The following is a 16,483-nucleotide window of genomic DNA, read 5'->3' on the forward strand; positions in this document are numbered from 1 at the left end:
TTTCCGCACGGGCCGTATACAGCGCCCTAGGGACGGCAAAAACGCCGTCCCTAGGAGCTGTCCGCATGGGGGGCGCAGCTGCTTCGCAGCCACGCCACCCCCACTCCTCCCCAGCGGCACAAAGCCGCCATTTTCCCACCTCGCTCCCTGAGCAAGGTTTTTGGAAAACAGCAGCGGCTGGAAGGCGCCATCCTCTTTCTTCTTCTTCTTCTTTCTCTCTCTCGATATCGATTACCTTCCTCTTGCGACGCCTTCCAGTTGCGCTGTCGCCAGGTATCTGGGGACGACGCTTCCCAGCCTCTGCGACCTCGAGCCGTCGCTGCGAGGGGGGGGGCGTGTCCCCTGGCCTTGGTGACACGCCAGACGGTCGCAGGGAAGATATGTCGATCGGGCGACGGTCTTCCCTGTCGTCACCTGTCATGTACGCCGACTTCCCTGTCATGTACGCTGACCCAACTCCCAGCGTGGCCGTGCGGAAGCGGCCATAGATAGGTCAGACCAAGTTGGATACCATCTTAATTCTTGGACTTTAGTATTAAGAGGGACTTGCCTGATCAGGCTTTCCCCCTCCCAATCAACTATTTATAGCAATAGACAATGCCTCCCCTGAAGGCTCAGCAGCCCGGATCTGGATAACAACAGCACAGCCTTGAGTTGGAACACCTATTCTCAATCCCAAAAAGGACATACCAACACTCCACATCCTAACGCAATCCGCTCACCTGATTCCCTTTCTTCTTACCATCAATTTAATCTTAAGCCTTCTGTACAACTATCGGAGGCCCCATCCAACTTTCCGGAGTTCCTTTATTATGTCAATCCAGGTCCACCCTGACTTGGAATGGCCCTCGCATGAATTTCATCCATGCAGCCTAGATATCATCAAGTTTTGGAGGAGTTGGTATAAGGCAGTTTTGTGTCTTCAGTTGAGAAAATCAGAAAAATGTGACATTAGTGTAACCCCCATGCTCAGAATGGGTTGACCCAGAAAGGGGTGGAGACTCAAAGCAGCAGAAGGCTGCAGAGCTCATGTAGTTTGGAGGAGACAAGGCTACTGGACTCGGACCTTTGTTTGTATAAGCCCTTAACACCTTGTTAAGGTAACTGCAATGTTGTTGGGAAGGTAGTTGTTTGTTTTTTGCTATGTTGTAAATGTTGGAGTTTATTGTTTCAGGGGTTTTGTTTGTGGTTGTAATGGGTGAGAGTTCTCCTGGAAACCTTCATCCTGTTGAATCCTGTTCATCAAGCCCTTGGAGTCTTCAGGAGCCAACCCACTGGCAAAGAAGAATTGGACTTGGCAATATCAGTAGACTGTAAATATAAGGACTTGAAATTGCAAAACTTAACAAGACTGTAAAGTGTTAATGTTAAATGTTTAAAATGTGTTATTTGTTAAGAGAAGTAAACTGTTTTGTTTAAATTTAGTTCTTTGCAACTCCTTCCAAGTACTGTCCCACAGAACCCACAGAAAGAGGTTACATTAGCTCTCAGCAAGCCCCAGGAATGGCTAGCTCACTGGAGAAAGTAATAGTACTCCACTACCATTAGAGCATCTCCATGTACAAGGAATTGGTGGTAGGTGACTTGGAAGACCCTTCTCTGCCGGAGACTCAGGACAGCGGCTACCAGGCTAAGTAGACAAGACTCACCTGGCTGGACCAATGGTTTTATTTAGTGTAAGTTAGGAGGGGGAGGTAGGTGGGGCTGAGAGAGTTCTGAGAGAACTGTGACTAGCCCTATGTCACCCAGTAAGCTTCACATACAGGAGCGGGGAAACATAAGAACAAGCCTGCTGGATCAGACCAGAGTCCATCTAGTCCAGCCCTCTGTAACTCGCAGTGGCCCACCAGGTGCCTTTGGGAGCTCACATGCAGGATGTGAAAGCAATGGCCTTCTGCTGCTGCTGCTGCTGCTGCTGCTCTCGAGCACCTGGTCTGCTCAGGCATTTGCAACCTCAGATCAAGGAGGATCAAGATTGGTAGCCATAGATCGACTTCTCCTCCATAAACCCAGTTTACCAGATAAGACTCCACCGCTCATGTGGAGGAGTGGGGAATCAAACCCAGTTCTCCAGATCAGAGTCCACCACTCTGAGCCAGTACACCAGGCCTGGATTTCAAAATGCCCTGAGTAGAGACGTTTCAACTGCAGATGATAGAACTAGCATAGGTGATTTTTTTTTTTGGGGGGGGGGGGGGGGAAAAGAAAAGAAAAGTTGTTCCCACTAAAGCCGCCTGTGATGGCGATGCGGTTAGACAGCTGTCACCGGGACAGTTAAAGGAGAAGGCTGCCCTGGAGAAATGTTTAACCAATGATGTCATCCTTCCATGCCAGCAATTTGCTATAAAAATTCATTGGGGGCAAAGTTCTCTCTCAGGCGCAGTGGAAGTGTTTTATGTACGACGGGGACCGTGAATATTTGCAAGGCGTTTTATGGCTCCAGCAGAACCGTGCCCACATCTGAGAGATGCGATTTTGCAGTTATGCCCAGATCTCGACCGCAAGCGAGGGGAGAAATAAATCAAAACATTTCACAAGCCTGGCTGGCTGTACGTGAGACAGTCGAGACAGTTAGCGCCCGGAAAGGATTCAACCTTTCAATACTCATGCACAACCGGGGTAGATTTTTTCAGTAAGCAGAATTCGAGCATCTGAAATAAGTCTAACTACAGACATTGCAGAAGCTCAGATAGGATAGACTGGAGTAAGTATGTTAGGGTTAAAATAGGGAGGCCAAACTCCAGGTAGGACATGGAGAACCCCCAGAATTACAGCTCTTCTCCAGACTACAGGTATCAGCTCCTTTGGAGAACATGGATGATGATGACGATGATGAAGAAGGAGAAGAAAAAGAAGAAGAAGAAGAAGAGGAAGAAGAGGAAGAAGAAGAAGAAGAAGAAGAAGAAGAAGAAGAAGAAGAAGAAGAAGAAGAAGAAGAAGAAGAAGAAGAAGAAGAAGAAGAAGAAGAAGAAGAAGAAGAAGAAGAAGAAGAAGAAGAAGAAGAAGAAGAAGAAGTTGAAAACTCGGAACATATATTATTTGAATGCTCATACTATGATGAGATACGTTGGATGCTTCTGTCCTTTGACCAGACAAACTCTCCTTTGGCTAAGAAAGAAAAGGTTAAAATACTGTTATCAGATACCATATTCTGTTGCCAAGTTTGCCTGGATATCAAGTAAAATCAGGAAGCACTACTGGCTCTGCCAGCTAATCCTTATTATTAATTATTATTAGACTGACATTCCACTCATTATCTTGAGCTGATGTTCTGAGTTCCTGAGGCCTATTATCTGCATTTTGTTAACTGTTTTAATCTGTATATTTGTAATATCTGTAAATTTTATGATTTTAATTCTTTTGGATCTTGCTGGTCAATGACCGTAAATAAACTATGATGATGAAGAAGAGGAAGAAGAAGAGGAAGAGGAGGAGTCTGGATTTATATCCCACCTTTTTCTCCTACAAGGAGACTCAAGGTAGCTTACAAGCTCCTTTCCCTTCCCACAACAGACAATTTTGTGAGGTAGGTGAGGCTGAGAGAGTTCCAAGGAACTGTGACTAGCCCAAGGTCACCCAGCAGGAATGTAGGATTGCGGAAACACATCTGGATGCTTTGGAGGATGGACTCCACAGCACGGTACTCCACTGAGGTCCTCCCTAGGTCCACTTCCAGATCTCTAGAAGGACCTGGCAACCATCTCCCCACCCCCTAATCCCTACCGATGACCAGAGGGAACCATGCAACCTTAGATTAAGAATGGAACAAGGGGAAGCAAGATTAAAGAGGATCTCTGACATTTGCAAAAGCAACTTCCCTTTAAAACAAAACAAACAAGAAACAGCCACTGCAAACATCGTGCAATTTTGGATGACGGGGAAGGCTTCCGGTTGGGAGAGATTTTTGTACACAGATCTCAGCTGCAATGCCCATTTGGAAAACAAAATTAAAATGTCATTGTCAATCCAAATAAACATATCACGGTGAACAATGGCTAAGGGCTGTCGCAGCTGCTACTTCACCTGCTACATGAGCTCAGAACAGGGGTGTAATGAGGCAAACTGGAGCCCTGGGCAAAACCTGAGTTGGATGCCCCCCCCCCTCCCACGGGCGGCCACCCTACCACGCCGAAAAAAAATGTTTTTGCACCAGGTCATTGGTGCTTGCAGGGGGTGCATTTGTAGACCTATCGCCACCAGAATTTCAGCGTATCATCAGGAGACTGTCCTTATGCTACCCCCAGGTTTGGTGCAGTTTGGTTCAGTGGGGACAAAGTTATGGACCCTCAAAAGGGTAGCCCCCATCTCCTTAGCTTCCATTGGAAAGAATGGGACACCCCCTTTGAGGGTCAATAACTTTGGCCCCCCTGAACCAAACTGCACCAAACTTGGAGGGTGCCATCAGGACAGTCTCCAGATGATACCCTGAAATTATGGTGCTATACATCAAAAAATGCGCTCCCTGCAGGAACATCCCAGAAATTTGCCCAAGAATCTTTGTTCTGCATTGCTGTCAATGGGGGTTGCAGGCTGTGGGGGGCACATTTCTGAAGGCACAGTCTCAAAACTTTCAGAGTCCCATCAGGAGACTGCCCTAATGATACTCCCCAGGTTTGGTGCAGTTTGGTTCAGGGAGGCCAAAGTTATGGACCCTCAAAGGTGTAGCCCCCATCTCCTATTAGCTCCCATTGGAAACAATGGGGAATGGGGGCACTTCCTTTGGGAGTCCATACCTTTGGCCTCCCTGAACCAAACTGCACCAAACTTGGGGGGTAGCATAAGGACAGTCTCCTGATGATGCGCTGAAATTTGGGTGCTGCTAGCCTACAAACTGCGCCCCCTGCAGGCCAAAAATGGAAAACCACTAAAATTACCCAAAAACGAACCCTGCATTTTTGGTGCCCCCCACAAGGCAGCTGTCTACCTTGCCCAATGGGCATTACGCCCCTGGCTCAGAATCACCATTAGGAGTTACACACCAAAACGTCACCTGCTGCATTGGCACACTGATTCCCATGTGACAGAGGGGCACCAGGAATATACTTGCCTAGCCTCTTAGCCACGTTTTTTTTTTAAAGGCACATATTTGTACAGGTGGATACTTGAAAGCACAATGTTAAAAAAAGAAGTTGAAAAAACTGCACTGAAAAGTAGGAGGACGGGTGGTGAGTGAATGATGTCATGAATGCCAGACCACTGATGCCTGCCACACTGAACTTCTCTCCTCGTTTCAGGCTGAGGTTTGCTGAAAACTCGCCGAACATTTTTTAAACTGAGGTCATATACAGGAGGCTGAATGTGGCCCGTGTGCCTTTTACCAGCCTGCAGCCTTTCCTGGATGGGACAGATCTTGCCACTGTGGCACATGCACTGATAACATCAAGGTTAGACTACTGCAGTCATTTCTATGTGGGGCTGCCCTTGAAGACTGTCAGGAGGCTGCAAACGGTACAAAATATTGTGGTCAGAGTGTTGACAGGAGTGGTCTGTGGGGGCCCACGTCACTCCGTTCTTGTTCTATGTAAATTGGTTCCCAAATTTCTTTTTAGGCTCAATTCATGATGCAGGCACGGATTGTTAAAGCCCAACACAGCTTCTGGCCAGCATACCTGAAGGACCTCCTTCTAACATACGAACCCCTCCTCCCACTCCAGTCATCTTTGGAGACCTGCTTCCCTGATCTGAGGCTAGGTGAGTGGGAACTCAAGAAAAGGCATTTTTGGTTAGGACTCCATCCCCAGAGACTGTCCGTCTCCTTCATGTTGTCTTTCCTCAGCTGGCAAAGACTTTTTCTGTCATTAGACATCCTCCCAATAATTGTCATCAACACTCCTCCTTGGTTTTGCTATTGAGTGTTTATGTTTTTACTGTATTATTTTAAATGTTGTTTTAATGTACAAAGGATTAAACGTTGTTTCAATGTACAAATGTTGTTTTAATGTTTACGTTTGCCACCTTGGTGGCCTTATTTGGGCGGAAAGGCAGCCTGGAAATGTTTTAAAATAAATTATCATCAAAAATGATAATAATGATGACAACAATAGCTAGATTTGAATCCATTAGCATTTAAAGACCAGTGTCTTTCAACTGTCACGGCTCCCTTTGTTGGGTTATGGACCTTAGACTCTTGAAAGCTTATTCCCCCCAAATCGTGGTCTGTAAGGTGCTACAGGACTTGAATCTAGCTATTCGACGGCAGCCCAAAATGGCAACGCTCTGAAAAATAGAGTACTAACTAAACATTCCAGGAGAGCAACATATACGCTCATTTAAACAACCACGACAGTGTTATTCACTTACTGTCAACACTCTTAAAATAAAAGGAGACGGGTCGCTTCTGATAAAGCGTTACTAGAATCCTTGTATTTATTTATTTGCTGCAACAAACACGGTGGCCACGGTGGAAACTGCACTCTTAAGAAAAGTGTTAAGAGAAGAAGAAGAAGAAGAAGAAGAAGAAGAAGAAGAAGAAGAAGAAGAAGAGGAGGAGGAGGAGGAGGAGGAGGAGGAGGAGGGAGGGGGGGAAGAGGAGGAGGTAGTTTGGAGAGTTTAGTTGCCCCATGTCTGCTTCTCTCCTGCAGGAGACTCAAAGGGGCTTACAATCTCCTTGCCCTTCCCCCCTCACAACAAACACCCTGTGAGGTAGGTGGGGCTGAGAGAGCTCCGAGAAGCTGTGACTAGCCCCAGGTCACCCAGCTGGCATGTGTGGGAGTGCACAGGCTAATCTGAATTCCCCAGATAAGCCTCTACAGCTCAGGCGGCAGAGCTGGGAATCAAACCCGGTTCCTCCAGATTAGATACACGAGCTCTTAACCTCCTACGCCACTGCTGCTATGCAATGGTACTAGAGCACAAAGTAGGTTGGTAGAACGTCAGTTACGAAGCGTGACAATGAGTATAAATTGCAGCTTTCTTCTTTAAAAGCTATGCCGAGCAGAGACTGGGAAAGATTTGTGAACAACTAGCAGTTCTGGCCTCCCCACCCAGAAGGTACGAGGCAGCTCTGCAGGTTAATGGTTACCGCACTCCCTCTTGTCAAAGGACCTGCAGACGCTGTGGTCGCAAAGAAAACCCTGCATAACCCCCAGTAAAAATTCCAGCCGCCCCTGCCAGGGGCTTGCTTCTGTTGGCGTAACCAAGTAACACTCGCCCAAGGACCTATAAATCAGGGCTCTTAAGACAAGCTGCGTCTGTTGTCTTTGATCAAGGGGCTCTTGTTGAAGTCATTAGAGGGTTTTCAGAAACTAATCTTTCCCTGGCTTTGGCAAACACACACGTGGCACGATGCCACCGCAGTTGCTTGGACAGCTGGAGAAACAGCCCGTCCCACCCTGGCCTATCCAGCACAAGCCGTGACCTGTAATACGTCTAGTAACCCCGAGCGCTTTGTTTGGGCCCGCAACATGCTAGTCTGAATGCTTCCACTGTTGCAGTGCGTTCACTAAACATCTTGTAAGCACAGGACGGCTTTCTTTCCGAGAGGCTGACTGCCTTCTGAGTAGGACTTCGGCAAATCGGCCTAGAGTCTGACATCCCTAATTTAACCTCAACATGCTTACTCCGGGCAAACCTGAAAAACAGCAGAGGTATAACTGAGCCACAAGCAAGCGACACACAACATTATGAGAACCTGAATAATGGCCGAGGGTCTGCTTGTGATCAGACAACAGCAACAATTGCAGTACTGGTGGGGAAGTGGAAAGAAGTAGCAGTGGTGTTTGAATTTACCTCCCACCTTTCTCTCCTGTAAGGAGACTCAAGGTGGCTAACAAGCTCCTTTCCTTTCCTCTCCCCAAAACAGACATCTTAAAGTGAGGTAGGTGGGGCTGAGTGTGTCTGGAGAGAACAGGGACTAGCCCAAGGTCACCCAGCAGGAATGTAGGAGTACGGAAACACATCTGGTTCACCCGATAAGCCTCCGCCACTCAGGTGGAGGAGTGGGGAATCAAACCCGGTTCTCCAGATTGGAATCCGCTTGCTCTTAACCACGACACCACGCCGGAAAGGTTTATTTATGCCATTGGTTTTTAACTTACAAATGTCGGTGCTTTAGTATCGTTTTAATATTGTTATGGCTAGATAGATGGCTAGATAGATGGCTCGATGGCTCGATAGATAGATAGATAGATAGATAGATAGATAGATAGATACCTGTGGTGAAAGGGAAGGAAATAAACACACACACACACACACACACACACACACACACACACACACACACACACACACGTAGATGGATAAATGGCTAGATGGCTAGATAGATGGCTAGATAGATGGCTAGATAGATGGCTTGATGGCTCGATAGATAGATAGATAGATAGATAGATAGATAGATAGATAGATAGATAGATAGATAGATAGATAGATAGATAGATAGATAGATAGATAGATAGATAGATAGATAGATAGATAGATAGATAGATAGATAGATAGATAGATAGATAGATAGATAGATAGATAGATAGATAGATAGATAGATACTGGACACAGAAAGCTGCCACGTTTTAGTGATAGACCAAGACAGCAGTCTCAGTCCTATCCTTTATGCTCAGAATATTCTTCTTCTAAAAGGTAAGTGTAACCTCTATCTGTGGGTTCTGCGGGGCAGAACTTGGAATGTGTTTGCAACAACAAATTTTAAAAACAAAATGGTTTACTTTCTTAACACATAACACCAAACATCAACATTTAACATCACACTTCAAGGTCCTGTTCAGGTTTCCTTTCAAGTCCTTCTAGTTACAGTCTTCTGATATTACCGAGTCCAATTCTTCCTGCAAGTGGGTTGGCTCCTGAAGACTCCAAGGGCTTGGTGAACAGGATTCAACATGATGAAGGTTTCCAGGAGAACTCTCACCCATTACAAACACACACAAAAAACCCTTAACAAGGTGTTAAGGGCTTAGACAAACCAAGGTCCGAGTCTGGTAGCCTTGTCTCCTCCAAACTACACGAGCTCTGCAGCCTCCTGCTGCTTTGAGTCTCCACCCCTTTCTGGGTCAACCCATTCTGAGCATGGGGGTTACATAAGCACCAGGTCATCGCTGACCCATGGGGTGATGTCACATGACAATACTTACCAAACAAACTACATTTACAGGGTGGTTTGCCATTGCCCTCGCCAGTGTCTACACTTCACCCCCACTCAGCAAGCTGGGTACTTTTTATATACGCAAAAAAAGAGAGGAATATTTGAAGACTCCACTTACAGCAGCCATTGAATTAAGCTGATCAATGTAGAATTCTGGCCAGCTTGTAGCTCCTTTATTTTCTTCTTGGTCCTGAAAAGCACAAAAACAAACAAAAGGACAATATTAAAAATGTGTCTGTCTATCTTTATTTGCCTTGGTTTTTTTTAACACTTCTTGGGGCTGAAAGAGATTTCCCATATGCTGAGCCCATTTCCTGGCACTTGCTGACCAACTCCACCAAATAACTGGAAAAAACTATGACAAATACATACATTTCGAGGCACCAAACAAGAGGAAAAGGAACAATTTGTATGGGGAATGTTGCACGCAATTAAAAACAGGATGCATTTGGAGTTTCCATTTATCCTTCAGTGCACAGAACGTAAGATTCATGGCAGGAAAGGAGAGGATCTGGCCAGTGGTGGGATCCAAAAGGAATTTACCCAGTAACAAGGTTCCCATATTTGGTGGTGAGGATTCAGAACAGTGGCGTAAAATGCGCGCCAATGGGGCTAAGGAAGTGACGGAGGCACTGATGGGGAAGCGTGGCATGGAGACATCTCGAGGCGAGAAGGCTGTGAAAGCAGCGACGCAGCCCGCTGCACCAGTCGCTTAAGGCGAGAAAGCGAATGCCACGCAGGTGCAGGCTGCCACGCACGCCGGTGCACCTCCTCCTAGACTGCTTCAAGTTCTGCGCGCTACTGCTGAGGAGCGGAGGAAGGGCATAATTAAGGCAAAAATCACATGGCAAAATCACCAATTAGTACCCCCTCTAGGCACACACAAATAATTAGTAACCTACTCTCGGGAACCTGTGAGAACCTGCTGGATCCCACCTCAGGATCTGGTTATTTCCTTCACCAAAAGGGCCCATCTGATGAGCAAACTTGTATGCCAAGAAAAGACACGGCAGTTTAGGACATAATATTATTCCAAAATTCACGTAACTTCAGCATTGCCTTAACATCAAACTCTCCCAAAGATTGAACAACTCAAATCATGATGGCAAGGAAGTTAAACGACAGAATTATTTCATGATTATACTCCAGCCTATTACTTGAGTGAAATAATTTGCTAAGGCTTCACACACACACACACGTTTAATGTGAGCAGATCAGTTGCACATAAGAGCTGGTAAATTCACGGTCATTTCCCACAGTCCCTGAGGAAGGCAGACCGCATCAGCCGCCTCACACTAGCCTTGGCTATCGCTGAACAATCCAGTAGGAAATTTAGGTCAGTTACAGAAAAAGCCGTTGGCTTGTTTGACTGGCAAACCGCCAAACGCCGGGGCGACGAGTGCACAGCAGAAGAAACACAGCGATGCTTTCGCGTTGCCGGCGCATGCACACAATGGCTATTGGATAGTTAATTTTTGAACAACGTGGGGAGAGAGGGATGAAATCAAGAACAAGAAGGTCAGAAATGCAGATATAAGCCCAGCCGCCTGTGAGTTTGCTTGGAAAAGACACACTGGGCCTGAAGCATTGATTTATTGCTTGTACGGCTGAGTATCTTTATCACCTGCAGAACCTACCCAAAGCAGAGTTTTCTCAGTACCTAGATTTAATGTTATGCCTTCTGCTTTACTGAATGGAAGGTTTTATAACGTCCCTCGGGAAGAAGAAGAAGAAGAAGAAGAAGAGTTTGGATTTATATCCCCCCTTTCTCTCCTGCAGGAGACTCAAAGGGGCTGACAATCTCCTTGCCCTTCCCCCCTCACAACAAACACCCTGTGAGGTAGGTGGGGCTGAGAGAGCTCCGAAGAACTGTGACTAGCCCAAGGTCACTCAGCTGGCGTGTGTGGGAGTGCACAGGCTAATCTGAATTCCCCAGATAAGCCTCCACAGCTCAGGCGGCAGAGTGGGGAATCAAACCCGGTTCCTCCAGATTAGATACACGAGTTCTTAACCTCCTACGCCACTGGTGCACCTTCTTTGGAAGGTTTGAAGCACACAGAGAGGTTATGTCCCTGTGGGGTGGGCGACGTTGAGAATGTAATGCACATTTTTTTAACTGACCTTTTAACGATGTGATCCGCGAGAAAAATATAAATCCCACTTTAATCTATAGAGTTGGACTTCCTGATATCCTCAAGTTATCCTGTTTAGTAAACACTTTGGATCCAACCACATGGGAAGACATAGCTAGTTTCTTGCAAGCAGTAATAAAGCTTCACCGTGGTGTGAATCTATAGGACTTTTTCATACAGTTTCCATGTTTTTTAATGATTCCAGGACTGATTTGATGGGTTTATTTCCTTTTTTCTTTCTTTTAATAATAATGTGTTTTGGAGTTTTATAACTTAATTTTGAACAAATCAACCCTATTTTATGGGTTGTTAATACTGATGTGATGCCAACAAAGGCTATAGAATGCAATGGATTATTAATTGTAATAAAGAGTCAAAGGATCAAATACGAATCCTATTGCTCTGGCTTCCATCAATAGATGTTCACCATGTCCGTCTCTCATACATGTTATTAACAGATGCAGAAGGATTAAATCTGAGGATTTCCAACTTCATTCAGTCTCCCCAAAGAAGCATATGAGGTTAAATGGGAATGTGGGGGAGTTTTGCGGAAGCAGCAGATGACACAAAAAAAGTTTAGAAACTCATAAATGCATAAAATATAAATATGGTAAGCTGGAACGGGGTCCAGAGGAGGGCAACCAAAATGGTCAAAGGTCTGGAATCCATGCCCTACGAGGAGAGACTTAGGGAGCTGCGCATGTTTAGTTTGGTGAAGAGAAAGTTAAGAGGTGACATGATCGCCATGTTTAGATATTTGAAGGGAGGTCATGTTGGTGAGGGAGCAAGCTTCTTTTCTGCTGCTCCAGAGACTAGGACATGGAGTAATGAATTTGAAGTACAGGAAAAGAGATTCCACCTAAACATCAGGGAAAACTTCCTGACAGTCAGGGCTGTTCGACAGTGGAATGCACTGCCTTGGAGTGTGGTGGAGTCTCCTTCTTTGGAAGGTTGAAGCACACAGAGCATTGCACAATAAAGTCACATAAAAACTGTATGAAAATGAAATCAACAAATACGAGCAAAACACTTCATAAATAATGAAGTGTTGGTAATATAAAATCAAAACCAGCTAACTGAGTTCAGGAAAAGATTTTGGAAATAACCAAGTTTCATTGAAGTAATGAGAATTTCAGGATGTTGTAAACTGAGCTTCGAGGAAGATGGTGGAACCAATGAAACAACCCCCCCCCCCCCGATTGCAACTTTGAAAAGGAAAAGGTCTAGGTCAGAGCTGGCCCTACTGACCTGAGAAGTTGGGCACAGTAAGACCTGGGCAATAGTTCCGCATTCCCAGTTGCTGACTGGAACTTCCTAAGCGCCAGTGGCGTAGCGCCAACAGGGCCGGGTGGGGTGCGACACCGCGGGCGGAGCAGCGGAGGGGGCGGAGCTGAGAATAATTCTATTCTCAGTAGTATTTGTTGCTGGATGATCGTCAGAAAGGAGTTCTTTGACTGTGTTTTCCTGCATTGCAGGGGGTTGGACTTGATGGCCTTTGGGGTCTCTTCCAACTCTATGATTCTATATGTATAGTATTGTATATCAACTTATTTTATCTTTTAGTGTCATAAACATACAATTTCTTTTTTCAAAGTTAAAAGAAAAGGAAAAAATCAGACATTCTCTGGTACGAAGGGAGGGCCAAAAATTGTATGCAGATCGTGGGGGCACCATGTTTCTAACCTCAGTGATGTGGAAGGGATCTGTGTCAGATCTTTGTGTACTAGGGCTAGTATGTCTTCCTCGGATTGTCCTCTGCTTTCTTGGGGCTTTCATACTACCTGATCCATCAACTAACCTACCACCTTCGGCGTGCAAAACAGATGCAATACCACAGAACTATGGCCCCCAATCCAAACACAAAAGATATGTACACGGGCTATCTTAATTTTACCTACCATCCAACATAAAGGAGCTCAGTACCTCCAATTGAGCAAAGGAAACCATTTAGTTGCTAAAGAAATATCAGTCTCTTTTGGAAAGCACAGTCATTTTCCCCCCCTCAAAGCAACCACAGGGATCCAAATGTTTACAGATGCCAATCTGTTATATTTTTGGCCCCATTTATTAGCTCACTTTAAATTGCTGCCTGTCCAAACTCGGTTTGGCTGACAGATGCCTTCCGCTGCAGCCAAGAAAGAGGTTTCCACAACTGTCAAGACATTCAAGCACCTATTTTCAAGCCAAGGAATGCTGTTTTTCATCCACCAGAACACAGGAAAGGTTGTATCGCCGGAGGGAAAGTGTACACACAATCTAGTGAGGCTTTTTGAGGCTGCACAGCATTCCACACACGGCACATAAGAGCCTTTCCTACAAACCTGTATAGCAAAACAGATTTTTAAAGGCTGTGAGTGGGGGAGATCTGGGTTCAAATTCCAACTTAGCCACGAAGCTTGCTGGCTCACGTGCGTATCAGCCTACTCTATCCCACTGGATCTTTGAGATGATAAAATGAGCAAAAACTACGAGCTTGTGAAGTTAGGTTAGGATAAAAATCCGCTCGATTGGTAGATACCCTGTTTCCCCGAATATAAGACATCCCCTGAAAATAAGACGTAATAGAGGTTTTGCTGAAGTGCGAAATATAAGACATCCCCCGAAAGTAAGACATAGCAAAGTTTTTGTTTGGAAGCATGCCCGACGAACAGAACACAGAAAAATAAGACATCCCCTGAAAATAAGACATAGAGCATCTTTGGGAGCAAAAATTAATATAAGACACTGTCTTATTTTCGGGGAAACACGGTACTAGCGAACCTACAATTTTTAGGAGGAATCCTTTTGCTGATTTTTAAATGCTGTTTTGAGAAAGTTGGCATTTGATTGATGTTATCCCCCATTCTAAACAGCCTGATTTTTCACCAAGCAGCAGATAAAGAAACAAGCATTGGTTTGGACTGTGGAGTCAGTCACTGGACTGGCTATTTCTCCTCCGTTAAACCCCCCCGCCCGCCCCCACCATTTAGCATATCAGGCGTAGGAGGTTAAGCGCTCATGTATCTAATCAGGAGGAACCGGGTTTGATTCCTCGCTCTGCCACCTGAGCTGTGGAGGCTTATCTGGGGAATTCAGATTAGCTTGTACACTCCCACACAAGCCAGCTGGGTGACCTTGGGCTAGTCACAGCTTTTCAGAGTTCTTTCAGCCACATCTACCTCACAGGGTGTTTGTTGTGAGGGGGGAAGGGCAAGGAGATTGTAAGCCCCTTTGAGTCTCCTACAGGAGAGAAAAGGGGGATATAAATCCAAACTCCTCCTCCTCCTCCTCTTCTTCTTTATGTGCTAGTTTTCTGTTGATGAGGACATGGTCAGCTAATGCAACCCCAAACCAGAGGGAACAGCAAGCCTCACCTGTCCAACCCACTGCCAGCATACCATCCCTCAGCTCCGCCTACCCAAAAGCTCCTCCTACTTACTCCACCCACAGAAGCACCTCCGACAAGTGTTTTCCTAATATCATGCAGAGGCGTACCACTCAGGGGAACATATGGGATCAAATGTCCCTGGGCTGTGGCTATTTAGTCGTGGGGGGCGGAGAATCCCCACGTTTGGTCATTGTGGGGAGGGGTCTGCCTATGGGGGGGGGGGGGCAGAAAACTCAGATTTTGCACCGGGCTATGTTTTCCCTAGAAAAGCCTCTGATATCATGATTACAAGATGGAAAGGAACATTTGACTGACCACTTCGGGAAATGGAATACAAGGTTTGATGGAGACAAACCAGCTGCTGAAGAACACAAAACACTAGACAGACAGCTTTTTCTCCCCACAGCTGCCGCCGTGCCATGGCGTCCGGGCCCTGAACTGCTCCTCTTCCTCCTGCTAGATTTCCCCATCTTAGCAGAGTTAAAAAGGAGCCACAAATTCAAGCAGCCCTCGACAAACACATCGTTAGCTTATGACATTCACTGTCGCAAAAGGGTATCAGCTAAAAGAGGATGATACAAAGTCACGGAGAGCAAAAACAGAACCTCCATGCTCAGAGGCAGAATACCTTTTAAGCTAGGGAAGGTGGAATAAAGAAAGGGAAAGAACTTTATTTATTTATTTATTTATTTATTTATTTATTTATTTATTTATTTATTTATTTATTTATTGTTTCGATTTATAAACCGCCCCATCCCCTGGGGGCTTTCTGGTCGATTCCGCACTTGAGTTATCGACCTAAGTTCGAGCTGCGTTCGACCGAAGTGCTCCGCACAACCACTGGGATCGACGTGGTTTTGTACCAGCTTCGCTCCGTGTAACGGTCAAATTTCCAACTCCAGTTGGGAACTGCTATTTTTTCAGGGAACCACGCTCGAACTCAGCTCGATTCCAGTAAAGTGCGGAATCTCTGGTGCCAGGAGTCCCCCATTCAGCCAATCACAGCTGAGTGTTTCGGGCATGCGTACAGCTGGCCAATCAAAAAACGCCACCTTCGTCCCTCCATTCCTCTGGCAGTTTTTTTTATAACGTGTGTGGGGATAGATGGAACATGGCTGTAGAACAGTAGCCAATCGGAACGGAGTGGCGAAGAGGCACAGGATGATCCCGCCCTCCGAGTTGGGATCAAGCTGGTTGCAGTGGGGAACAACAATGGCTTCGACCTAGGTCAGTACCCTTCTCAGGGAACTGGGTCGAACCTATTTTACTCATGTGCGGAATCACCCTCTGTCCCGTCAGTGAGCTTCCCAGAAGCCTCTGCTAGACCACCAGGGAAAGGAGAACGCAGAATTAGATTGACTGCAGCAAAGCCAGAGCTCATTGCCAAGTCTCCGCAGCAGACAGCTTTGTGTTATCTCGAAGGAGGAAGGTTGATCTCCTGAGTGAAGGGAACAATGAACAATACCGGATGACTTGTGCGCAACAGGCAACCTCCAAGATGCACCAGCGTATCAAACAAAGCCACATCGTGACAGACTGTACTGGGCTAGGAGACGGCAAAAAGGGGATCGAATCATAGAGTTGGAAGAGACCCCAAGGGCCATCAAGTCCAACCCCCTGCAATGCATTAACACACAACACACAGGGTCCCTGTGTTTAATGTCACTGTATTTATTTAAAAGCAACCTGACAATTTCCGGCATGATGAAAGATTCCGACACTTCTAACCAGAGAGCTGCTAAAGGACAAGGTGCCCTGTACGCTGAAGAAAAATATCCTGCTTGTCACAAAATCATACCGCAAAGATCCAGAACCTATTGAATGAGAACATGAAGAGTTTGGATTTATACCCTGTTTTTCTCAACCATAAGGAATCTCAAAGCAGCCTGAGGA

At 45.9% G+C, this 16,483-nt stretch overlaps 1 protein-coding gene across 2 annotated transcripts in view; it reads right to left on the reverse strand.

The window, feature by feature from the left end:
* Nucleotides 1-16,483, reverse strand: part of DAAM1 (dishevelled associated activator of morphogenesis 1) — a 151,782-nt gene that overhangs the window by 76,057 nt on the left and 59,242 nt on the right. For both annotated transcript variants that reach the window (XM_048485866.1, XM_048485865.1), the window contains exon 3: nt 9,210-9,281. In XM_048485866.1, the coding sequence (XP_048341823.1) occupies nt 9,210-9,281 (72 nt within the window). The remainder of the gene's footprint in view (nt 1-9,209; nt 9,282-16,483) is intronic.

Source organism: Sphaerodactylus townsendi, linkage group LG02, assembly GCF_021028975.2.
Source record: "Sphaerodactylus townsendi isolate TG3544 linkage group LG02, MPM_Stown_v2.3, whole genome shotgun sequence".
In the NCBI taxonomy this organism is placed as follows: Eukaryota; Metazoa; Chordata; class Lepidosauria; order Squamata; family Sphaerodactylidae; genus Sphaerodactylus; species Sphaerodactylus townsendi.